Here is a 13134-nt window from a genome sequence, read left to right as displayed (position 1 = left end):
TTATAAGTTTTAAAAAGTTAATAAAAAGTAGATTATAATAAGTACTACTTTATTTAATCTTTTTAATTCTAATCCTAATTTAACGTTCTTTTTTTTAAAATTTTTAAAATTACTAATTAGTTACCTCTTCTCGGATTAGCTAGAGAGCTTTATACTAAATTCTATATTATAAATCTTTAGTTTAATAAATATACTAAAGGATAAATAGTTTAAAAGTTTTAGTAATTAATTACGAATTAAAACGTTATTAAGAGGTACGTTAGTAAACTAAGTATTATAAGCGGATCGTTTTAAAGAGCTATTAGGTTTTTATTAGTTATAATTATACTAATTACTTTAGCCCTCTATTTTAGTAATTAAGTAAACGAACTTTTATTATTAATTTTTTATTTATTTAGGCTTATAACGTTTAGAATACTATATTTTATAATTATTATACGCGGTTTTTTTAAAAATATATTAATTCTAATATTAAAGAACTAATTAAAAAGATAGTCCCTTATTTTAAATACGTTTTCTTACTAAATTATTTTAATAATTAATACGGTAATTATATATATTTTAAAAGTAAGAAATATTACTTTAAAAAGAGTTAGGGTTAGTAAGATATTAAAAAGTCCGGGGCCGATCCTAAGTAAGGTTATTATTATTATTATATAATAAGTAGTAATAAGGTAGTATTTTTAATCTTAGTTAATATTAAGAAAGTTAAGATTTTAATTTATATAATTTCTAATTAGATTAAAGTTACTAAAGCTAAAAAAGATAAGTACGATTTTATTTTTAAAAATACCTTTTTAACGTATTTTATTAAGGATTACGTATTCGTAATTTATAAAAGTTATTAATATTTAAAAATAAAATAAGTAAAATAAGAGGCTATATAATCTAAGCTAGATTTTAAATAAGCTCGATTAAATAAAGAACTAAGCTTAAATATTTAAAAAAAGGGGTAGGGTTTTTTAATATAATTATATAGTTAATAAGTAAAGTTATTAAGTTTTTAATTATAATAACTAAAAAATAATTCTTTTTTTTTTATTATCCTTTTATATTTTTATTCCGGATCTAGGTAAAGAAATAATTAGAAAATTAGTAAGACTTAGTAATATTTTTATAAAATAAATATTTAATAAATAAAATTCGTAGTTTAAATTAGGGATTAGTAGTAATAAAAAGTAATTTACTTTTTTTAAGAAGTTTTTATTTATAATTAGGTTTACTTAGTAAGTAGCTAAGTATCCTCGTTTTTAGAGTTTATTATATTATTATTATAATCGAGAAGTAAGATTATAGTATTAATTATATTATTTTATAAAAATAAAAAGTTAGCTAAATTAGAAATAAAATTATTATAAAAATTAGCCTCGTTAAGTAATAAGTACAGGCTTTTTAAAAACTTTAAAAACTTTTTAAGTTAATTATTAATATAAGTAACCCCTATAATTAAGTTATTAATAAGCGTTTTTAATTAATATAACGATTTATTTAGAGTAGCTAAGTAAATATAAAAAGGTCCTTATTAATAATAATTAAGTTTTTTAAAAGTTGATATATTAATTTTTTATTAAATATTAAAAATAAGAATTAGATTATCAAGCTATAACTTCGTTAATTAAAGGGAGTACGAAGAGTTAAATTAGTTATAGGTTTAGGCTTAGTATTAAGTAATTTTATTAGTTATAGTTTCTTAGTTATTTATTAAAAAGGTAAAAGCTTATAGTTAAGCTTAGATTTTTTAATCCGTTATATATATATTTTTTTAATTAAGTACTTTTTAAATTACTGTTTTTTTTTTAATTAGGGTTGTTATATAATAATTATAAATAAAATAGAATAGTATATAACTTAATAATATTTTAATAATTATCTTATTTATAAAAAGGGCCGTAGTAAATATAAGCCTAATATTTTTTTTTTTAATTTAATTAAATACGAAGTATATATATAATAGGTTAGTAACTTTTTTTAAAGAGCCCGTTAGTATAAGGGTTATAAGCTAATATAACCTTTTATTAAGTACCGTATTATTAATTAAGCTAAGTAATAGTACTTCTATTTCTTTATCCTCTATTAATAATTAGAGTATTATAGATTTTATAGTAATAAATAATACTTTTTTAAATAAACTTTATAATATTTTTAAATATAGCGTTTATTATAATTTATATTTTTAAGTATTTTATAAACTTATAATACGCTTTAATAACTTTTTATTTATTTATATATTAAATATTTAAGTAAATTTAAAAAAAAGGCTCGTAGATCGGGACTGTAAATATATAGGGGTTATTAAAGCGTTATAATTTAGCTTTTTAATAAGCTTTATAAGTTATAATTAGCTCCTAGGCTTAAGCGTATATTCTTAGTTAGTAATATTATTTTATAAAGCGGAAATAAGTAGCTTTTTATTTTTTATACCCGGACTTATTATATATTTTGTTAATTAGGTTTACTTAGCGGCGCTTATTATTAATTATTTAAATAAATTAAGAACGGGTTTTTATCCCTTATTAAAATAGAAGTTTATTTTATATAATAAATTATATTACCGTTTATTTAAAATATTTAAACTAATTAAAAGGTATATTAACTAGCTTTCTTAATATAAAGAGGAAATAGGTAATTTATTTTAAAAGATCTAATTATTATTCGTTTAGTATTAATAAATCGGTTAGAATATTTATTTCTTATATTTAATTAATAATAATATTATTGCAGTTGTATATTATAATAAAAAAGTTTTTTATAACTTATATTTATAAAACTTATACGTTAATAAAGTTTTTAATATTCCCGTTAAGCTCTATTTTAGTTAGGTTAAATTAGCTAGGGGTTTTTTTTAAAAAGTTATTCGCTATAATATTTTTTTTTATTAATATATTTAATTTTAAAGTTAAAGAGTTTAATTTAGGAGAGCTAGCGCGTTATTATTACTAATAATAGGTTATTTATAGTATTATTAATTTAAGTAACTAGGACCTGGGCGTTAGTTTTTAATAAGAAGTTAATTTCAAATAGATAATTACGAAGATATTTTAGGCTTATTAAAATACCTCGTATTTTAAGCTTATTAAAATTATAATTAAGCTTTAATTTATATTATATCTTACTCTTATATTAAGTAATAATATACTTATTATTAACGATTTAACTAAGTATATTACTCTATTTTTTAATACTAGCGTTTATTATAAAGATAATTTATCTAGCTTTAGTACTATAGCTTAGTAAAACTAAAATAGGGGTTATAATAATTATCTTTTTAAGCGTTTTTATAGCCTTAATTTATAATACTCCCTATTTAAAAAATTAGTTTTTATTAAGTAGGGAGTATAACGGGGCTATTATAAAAGAGAATTATTTAATTTAATAGTAATAAAAGGTAATAATACTAAGAAACGATTTAATTTTTAAGATATTTAAGTATTTTATTTATTTAAGGATTTTAAGGACTTTAGCTTAATTAGGCTATTTCCCCTCTATTTTATAAAAATAACTTATAATAACTATAAATAGTTAGTATTATTATAACTTCGCTTTAAAAATAATATAATTAACTAGCTTAATATTAACTAAGACCTAATTAATATTTTAAAAGCATTTATAAATAAATTACTAAATCCTAAGATAATTAGTTAGGTACTTATTATTATAATAAGATTATGGGCTTTTAATTATAATATTATTAATAAAAGCGCTATAATATTTTAAAATTAAATTATAAAAAATGCGGGTTATAATTTAATAAAACTAAGTTACTAAATTTATTACTTTTTATAAGAAAGTATAATATTTATATAGCCCGAGTAAAGTTAAAAAAGTTATTAAATCGTAGCTCTTTTTATTTAAAGAGATTTAATTATAATTAAAAAAAAAATTTAAAAAAGAAATAAGCTAATTTATAATAAATTCTTTTAAAAACTCGTTAGTATTAAATAGTTATTAAGTATTTTAAAGGGTAATAATATTAACCTTTATTATTAAGTTAATTAGTTAAAAACTACTATTTTTTTTATTATTAAGAACTAGGGGTTTTAATACGTAGTATAGCTTTTTTTAATAATACTTTAAATAATACGTTTTCGGATTATTTTAAAAGCTTTTAATAATAAAGCCTTCGGGATAAGGATACCCTTTACTTATTAAGTTTTATAAAATATAGTTTTAATTAATTATAATAGCGTAATTATGAAGTTAAAACGGCCGTATTTAAAGAAGTCTTATACTAATACTTTTTCTTAATTAAGGAGTATTTACTTAAAAAGATCTTATTTATAAAATAAAAAATAGTCGTAATTCTTAAAAATAGCTTAGAATTAATTATTTATTAATTTAGAGCTTAGTTCTATATTAGAGAACTTAAGTATAATAATATCTCTATAGGGGCCTAATTAGTTTTATAATTTATTTTTAATTTTCTTAAGTTTTTTAAGTTTTTAATAAAGATTATTATTAAGTATTAACTTATTAAAGGGCGTATTATTAACTAACTAGACTTTCTAATCCTTTGTTTTATATATTATATTAGCTTTAATAATATAAAAAATCTTATAAAAAGCTTTTTTAATTATCTTATATAATTTTAATACCTTTCGTTCTAGCTTTTTAATTTATTATATAATATATAATTTCTCTTATTAAGAAGTAAGCGTTTTTATTAAAAAATATAAATCGTCTTAGTTAGTTAATCTATTTAGCCCGTTTTTAATTTTATCTCGAGTAATTACTATTAATTTCTTAATTTATATAATTTAAAATTAGATTATATAGAGCGCGACTATAGTTATAATTTAATTAGCTTAGTTTTAATCTAAAACCGCTATAATATACTTATTTTTTTTTAATTTAAATTCTAAATAGGGGTTATTAAAATTAGTAATATTCCTAGTTATATTACTAATATTTAGCTTTTTAATTTAAAAACTTCCTTTATATATTACTTAAGTTAAAATAAGATATTTTTTATATCCTAAAACCCGTTTATTTTAATTATTCTTATTAAGATCCTTAGCCTCGCGTCCTTAATATAAATTAGAGTAGTAATTATTAACTTATTATATTTAAAAAATAGCTTAATATTTTATATAAATAAGAGACTTAGTAATAATAAATTAAAAATCTTTTATTCGTTTTTAATAAGGAAATAAGTAATTATTTTAAACTTATTAATTTATATATTTATAAAATAAAAACTATTAAAAGTTATTTAGTTAGTTAAATTATATTTAAACGTTTATATTTAAAACTTTATTATTATATAAAAAATACTAGCTTTTTTAATATATTATTTTAAGAGGATATTAACTTATACCCTAGTATTTAAGATCGTAATAATTATTAAACCCTTATTACTTTAATTTATACTAAATATTTAGATTTTTAATTATAAATAAGCGTTTAAAATTATAAAAATTAAAATTTTAAAAATTAAATTAGCGCCTCTAATTTTATTAATCTTAGTTATATAGCTCGGCTTTAAAAAGAGGTTCTTATTATATTTATTAAAAAGATTTTTAATATCTTTTTATTATTATCCGTTTTTTATTAAGTTAATTAAGGATTTTAGAGCTTTTAATAAGATTTTATTAATATTAAAATACCCTTAATTACGTATTAAAATTATTATTATTATAATATATTTTAATATAATTTTTTATAAAAGGTTTATAAAAAGCGAAATTAGAGCTTTAAGCCTCTTTTTTATTAACTTTTTAACCTCGGCCTTAAGGTTAAAATTATAAAACTAATTTATAATTATCGTTTTTTAAGTTTTATAAAAAAGAGGTTTTTAAGTTCCCTAAGTATTAATATTAGGGGTATTAATTAGAACTTTAATAAGCTAGGGCTTAGAAATAGATTTAAGAATTACGTTTTTTACTATTTTAAAAACCTTATTATTATTATTAATTTTTATAATTTCTCTTTTTTAATTAAAAAAAAACCGTCTTTTCTTTAAGTTATAAAAGCTAGCTTAAGTTATTAATTCCGTATATTTTTTTAAAATAAAGTTTAGTTATTAAAGTATAGTTTTTAAAAAGTCTTTTTTTATAAATAGTATAAACGTCCGCTTAGTTATAATAGTTTAGATTAGGTTATATTATATAAACGTATTTAATTATATTTATAAAATTAGTTAAAAAGAGTATAAATATAGTTTATTAAAATAGTTTAATTTAGTAGTTTAGAATTTATTTAGCTAAGAGCTTAGTAATTTTTTTAATTAATATATTTATTATATAAAAAAGGAGGGTAGCGTAATTAGTAATTATATATCTTTTTTTATTTTTAATTATAATAAAGGGGATATCGTTTATAGACTTATAACTATTATACTTTTTATAGTACTAAGCTCCCTAAGCTAAAATAATAAAATAAGTATTTTTATTAAAAATATACTAATCGTAATCTTTAATAATTTAGTAATATTAATTTTAGTAATATTAGTAACGATCCCTAAGTCCTATAATTAGGAGCTAATTAAAATACGTAATACTTATATTAAATATATAAATAGGGCCTCGAGAATAAATACTATTTTAATAAATTTTAACTTATTTATTCCGTTAGTTAGGTTAGAATTAGTAATATTATTAATAGCCGCTTAAATAACTTAGACTTTTATTATTAATTAGTAATATTATTAATAATTCGGATATTAATACTAAGTATTTTTATATATTTAAGGAGTAAGGGGCTATAATAAGGGCTCGGGTTAATTTTAATTATTTATAAAAAGTAAGCTATATTCCTTTTTATATATAATTATATTAAAAAGTTTTATTTTAAATTTTATATACTTTATTAATTTAATAAAACTATTTAAAATAACCCCGACTTTTTTTACTATTTCTTTTATAATATTAGTATAAAACTACTTATATACGGCCTTAATTAGGCTTTTATTAATTATAATATAAAAGTTTTATTATTTAATAAAAGTAATTATATTATTAATCTTAATAAATAGTACTTAAGTAAAGTTTAAATTAAAAAACGAAATAGGTAGTCTTTTAGTAACTTTTTTAATTTACTTTTCTTTATTTAAAAAGTAATTAATATCCTATTTCTTATACTTTTTTAAAAAAAAATCCTTAGTTTAGGCCTAAGGTAGTCCTTTAATTATATTTTTAATTAAAGTTTAATAATCTCTTTTTATAATATACGTAATAAGTTTATTTCTAAATCGGTCCGGGACCTTATTAATTTTATACTAATCCTCGAACCTTTTTAAAAAATTTATAATATTATTATTTTTAAAAACTATAGTCCCTTTTTAATTAAAGAATAGTATTTTATAAGAACTTATATTTTTTATTAAATTAAGCTAAGGAATTATAAAGCCCTTAGTTTAAAGCGTAGCTATTTAAATTTAAATAGTAATAATATTTAAAAAAGTATTAGTTAAAGTATTTATTCTAATTTAAACTATAACTAGCTTTTTTTAATTAAATTAATAAATAAATTTATTAAAAAAAAGTAGCCTTTTTATTATTTAATAATTTTATAACTTATAAGTCTTAATAAACTATAAAAACTAGTTTAATAAACGGTCTATTTAAAATAAAAAAATTAGGTTTATATAATTAAACGTCCTAAGGGGTGCTAATAATAATAAAAATAATATATTAATTATTTATATTTATAATCCGGGGTTATTAAAAGTATAGTTTATTAATTTTATTTATAATTTTAATAGTTTTATATTAATCTATTTATTTTAAATAGAGTTTAAAAAGGGAAAAGAGGAGCCGTTTTAATAATTAAAACATAGCTATTATCCTAATTAATATAATTTAAACTATTCTTCTTAATCCTTACTAAGTATATAATTAAAGTTTTAATTAAACGTCGTATTAAGCTTATAATAATATTAATCGAAATTATTAATAAATCTAATTAAAAACTAGTTTTATAAGTACCCTTAGTTTAATATATTTATATTTTTAAATAGGTTTATTATTAAGTTTTTAGGCTATATTAATTAATAAGGAATAGTCTAATTAAATAATTAATTATACTTATTAAAACGTTCTATTTATTCTAATTTTAACTTATTATTTATTTTATTATATTATTATAATATTTTATATTTAGGCCCGATCCGGTTTTAAATATCCGCATTCTTTTTTATTTTTTATTTTATTCGCTTTTTAGGGTTTATTATATCCCCTATTTTATTAAATAAAAAGTCCTTTTTTATATATTTTTACTATTACGTTTTAATTATTTAATTACTTTTTTTAAATTAAAATCTTATTGCCCATATTTATCTTAATTATTATACTATTTTCCTTAATTAATTATTTAAAATATTTTTAATCGAATTAGATTTTTTTTTATTTATTTTCTCGTTTAATAAATAAGGGATTTTTAAAAAGCGAGATTATTAAAAATATATAAAATATAAAGGACTTTTATAATATAGTATTTTAAAAAAACTATTAATATTTATAAAAATAATATAAAATACCTCTTTTAATTAAGTTAATACGGCCTTAATTAACGGGGTTATAACTAAAAAAAGAGGATAATATTAACTAAATTAAAAAAGTAAACTTTTTAATTATTTTATATTATTATATTTAAAAATAAATTATTAAAAAGGCTTTAGTTCGATTTCAAAAAGTATATATATAATTAAAGTAAAAATTTATACTATCGAACTTTTATTTTTAATTAGGGCCTTTTTTTTTATATTTTATTCTAATCTACCCTCTCGTAAATACTTATACTTAATTAGCTTTAAAAAAGAACTACTAAGACTAATCGCCCCACCCTATTCTAGTATATAGGACTATTATATATTAATTAATAATTATGCTAAAAAGAAATATATTTAGACGATTTTTATAATTGTTATAGTGGTTTATATATTGAGGGTAGGGTTTTAATCGGGGGGGCTGGGAGGGATTTTGGGGGGGCCTAAAAGGGGGGGGGGCCCATAAGTGGGTGCTTTGACTTAGTCCCAGCCATCCTTGTAATGTTTCTCGTAATACGGCTAACCCCTCTCTCCTTTACCTACTGGGTACTAATCTCTTTAACAGATCCGATATTAACTTTAGTCACAGCAGGTTTCTTCTCATCCTTCTCGTTGACACTTGCCACCGACGAGACATCCGTGTCAGCTTTACCACCTGCATCCAACCCATCAACACTCCCGCTCGCACTCTCGTTGCTGGACGACGTCTCTGTGGACTCTTTGGCCAGCTCATCCGTCGTTACGCCCGAGGATGCCGGGGCAGGACGACCACCGACACGCTCCAGCAGCTCCGCCGGCAGCTTATCGACCACGAGACGCACAAGGTCCGCAATAGACGCACCGCCCGGGATCGTTATGACCGGCACGTCTACGCCCAGCTCCTTGAGGAACCACGAGCGCATCTCGACGGCGACCAGGCTGTCGACGCCCATCTCCACGAGCGGCGTCGCGTCGTAGATGAGAGCCACAATTACCAAAAGTCCTTCGCTGTATAAGAAAAGCAAGCCCCAAAAGATGAATTCGGAGTGACACTTCCACTTTTCACGTATGCAAGTCTAAGTGTACACTTCAGAAGATCGTCACTAGACCCGATTACAACCACGGCGGTGGTTGAGTACAACGAGAGTCTGACCATCCCCCACAAACCTCTTCCTGTCTTCGAGGTTCCAGTCACAGTGGGTGAGACACTACTGCAGGTCCACTGCTCTTATACGTCTCGTTGGACCTGACTTCTCCATCGGGTTCGTCTTCCGGAAGCCGTCCCGTTGAAGCATTTGCCATACGGCTGTCGCAGCAACGTTGCCAGACAAGGCGCTAGTAATGTCAGGCTGTCAGGCTGTCAGCGCAGTCTCTGTCGCGGCTGTAACGATCTCGGTAAACCTTTCGTGTACAAATCATAGTTCCTGCCTGCCTTTTTAGCCGGCCACTGCGAGAGGCATCCTGACTATTCTCGGGAAGGAAGACAGGCGTAGTCGGGCCAAGCCCTAGCTTGTCAGAGACAATGACATTGTCGATCGTTTAAGTCGGTTTTGTGGAATACTTCAATGATATCCTTGATAGACTCCCCACCTTGGCAGCTTCGTATATTAAGAATGACTGCCTTGATGGTATGATCGGTGTTGGACGCTATAACGGGCGAAAATCAGGGCAGATTGGCGTTCTAGTGAGACTCTGAGCAGGCGAACATGCTATTCAGTGACTGATGGGGAGATTCTTTCAGTTTGAAGCTACACATAGTCATGTGCTTGCACTAGCCCATATGCGCGCAACACCTTTTGCTTCGCTACCATAGCTTTGTTTCTGTTGGGACATAAGATGTTGTTTCATCGACTCCAGAGTGTTGCTTCAAGTTTAAGACAAGTTGCTAGAATACAAATACAAACTCTTCATTCTCCAAATCCGTCAAATTGTCGAACGCTCTCGCACCAACATTCTCCTCAGCCTGCTCCTCCCCGGCGGCAGCCATCTCGTGCCCATTATCCCCAGCTATCTGCGCAGCCTGCTCTTGCTTGGCCTTCTCAGCCTCGGCCGCGGAGAACAAACTGGTGTCGATGATGACGGCGCTCTTTCCCATGGCCACACGGCGCTTGCTGTGCGAGCGGTTGAGGAAGGCGAGATAGAGACTGACGAGGACGACAAGCACGACAATGACACAGTAGAGAACGAGATTAGACGTCAGGCCGCGGGTGTATCTGGGTGCTTCAGCGGGCTTGTAGAGCAACGGCCCAACGACGTTGCCAACTGATTGGCCAATGAAGAGGACGGCAGATGTGCACTTTCGCTTGGTGTCGCCGGCTGTGTTTGCGGCTGACCAGGAGTAGATGAGGGGTGCTGGGCATATGTCAGTCAAAGGATATCAAGTTGAGTGAGTGTGGGCTGGAAAGGCTTACTGATTCCCGGGTAGACAGAGATGAGATAGTATCCCACTAGTCGAGCGGCTTGCTGACCGCTGGTGGGAAGGACCATTAACATGACGCAGCCAGCAATGGGCGGGGCGCAAAGCCCGGCAATTACTGGGCCCTTCTTATGGATCTTGGTAGCTATTAACGAGCCTCCGACTGTGGCGACGAGCTGGACGAAGCCAAAGGGAATGTTGAAGAGGATGGTCTGGAAGGAGTCAAAGCCAAAGGACTTGATGATAAGAGGTCCGAATGTGGAGATTCCACCAGACGGGATTCTGCCATGCATTAGTCCTTGTGATTACCTGTACAAAGGGGTGAAGACACTCACGAGATGGAAAAGACGAGTGAGAACCAGCACCACGTCTTGATATCCAACATGCTCTCCTTGAAATGATCCCATCGCCACTCACGGGACATGACACCCTGTTGGTTCATCCGGAGACGCTCAATGGCAATAAGCTTATCATGATCGTTGAGGAACTTGGCCTCGACGGGAGAATCGGGCATGTAGAGAAACATGATAACGGAAAAGACCACAGTGATGATACCGAAAAAGATGAAAATGATCTATTCGGACTAGTTAGTATTTGAGGTGTATGACTGCATGTGTATCGCTCAAGTTGAGGACCTACCTGGTATTCCTTGAGGGGAGAAGAGATGTGTCCAAGGCCGTAGGTAATGAGACTACCAAACTATGGGGTGTTAGCAAAGCCACAAAGGGGCTCGAGATCAACATTGCGTACCATGTTGGTGAAGCCGTTCATGGCATACCAGTAGCTAATTCTCAGCGTCTGCTCACGTCGCCGCCACCACATTTGCGTAATACCCACAAACGCCGGTGCAACACTAGACTCGAACGCCCCAAGAAAGAGTCTTGCAGCCAAAAGCCCACCAAAGTTATGCGCCGCCGCCATGCAAGAAAGAGTGATGCCCCAAAAGGCGACCATGCAGCTGGTGAATTTGCCAACGGGCAACTTGACCAGCAGCCATGCGAGCGGGAATTGCATCACCAGTTGAGCGAGGTAGACGACGGACCCGAGCCACGAGTATTGGTCCCCGACGAGCCCGGTATCCTCGATGAGGCCAAAGACGGAGGCGTAGGCGAGGGTGGACTTGTCGATGCCCTGGAGGAAGTAGACGAAGAGCATCAGGGGAAGGATGACGAGGTCGATCTTGCGCAGGACGCGGGCGTTGTCTGCGGGCGTGACCACGACGCGGTCCTCTGGCGAGGCGCCTGATTTGCCCAGTAGCTCTGCGGCGGCATCGCGGCGGTGGGTTGCCGTTTCTTGGTGGGCGGGTGCGTGTTCGACTTGGTCTACCGGGGCCTTGTTTTGGTCCTCGTTTGTCGCCATGTTGACGGGACTTCTCTGGCAAAGTGTCTCTAGCTGCAAAGTGATGGACTGATTCCACCTCAGGAGCGAAGGAAAGTTACGACGAGAACGCAGAACTTCAATGGAACATGAGAGTAATATGCATGGTATTGGAGAGAGAACCCGGGGATTATAGATATGAGCGGCATTTGTCCTAAACCATGTCGGCTGATACACTGGCTGCGAGTCGGTCGCCGAGAAGGGGGCTCGACAAGGGTGCTAGTAGTTAGTGCGATTTTCTTCAGGCATCGGAACACGGTTCTGGTAATAACGGCAGGGAAACTCGGCCAAGGTGGCTAGCAGGCCGTCCTTGAGCCGCTAAAGGCTTGTTTCCGTAGATGACGCTGAGGGTCAATTTCCCCATTGGCCTTTTTCTTTTTCGTATTACACTGAATTTTGATACGACGGCACCACACTTTGCTCGATCGACTTCTTACTGTGACTGTTGGGATGATGGGCTCGAGTTGACGTCGTACATCATGTCTCTTGACTCGGATATTTCAGCGCGTAGAACTACGTCGTCGGACTACGGCACAGCGCTACAAACACTGGACCTCCACGCCTTCCGCGCATCTCTCAAGACGGGGGCGGTCAACGAGTGCCGTGTCAGAGACACGAGATGGAGACTTTGCGAGGGCGAGTAGCGGGGAGAAACCCGAGGATTGAAGCATCACGAGTGGCTGAAAGGCTTGGTTGTCTCGTCTCCGGGTGGAGGTCATTAGCTGAACTCCACACATGGAGACGAAATCATACTCCGCGCGGGGGAGTTGGGGATTTGTTGGGGGGGAACATTGGGGGGGGCGGGCATATTGGTGCAACAAACTGCCCCAGATTGTGCCCCAGAGTCTCCAGGTTACGAGATCAATCGCGTGAACAATGC

The 13134-nt window shown here is 29.1% G+C and overlaps 1 protein-coding gene across 1 annotated transcript; it reads right to left on the bottom strand.

Moving 5' to 3' along the window:
• Positions 1-2055: 2055 nt before the first annotated feature.
• On the bottom strand, positions 2056-12236 carry CTAM01_08144 (major facilitator superfamily transporter; the record flags this gene model as incomplete). Its single annotated transcript, XM_060524165.1, has 7 exons — positions 2056-2070; positions 9070-9537; positions 10362-10813; positions 10873-11159; positions 11213-11451; positions 11517-11576; positions 11628-12236. The coding sequence occupies 7 exons, from the start codon at positions 12234-12236 to the stop codon at positions 2056-2058; spliced, it is 2130 nt and encodes a 709-aa protein (XP_060381331.1).
• Between the last annotated feature and the right edge of the window lie 898 nt (positions 12237-13134).

Source organism: Colletotrichum tamarilloi (assembly GCF_030869305.1).
Source record: "Colletotrichum tamarilloi strain Tom-12 chromosome Unknown Scaffold_27.1, whole genome shotgun sequence".
NCBI lineage: Eukaryota > Fungi > Ascomycota > Sordariomycetes > Glomerellales > Glomerellaceae > Colletotrichum > Colletotrichum tamarilloi.
This window is presented reverse-complemented; position numbering and strand designations above follow the sequence as displayed.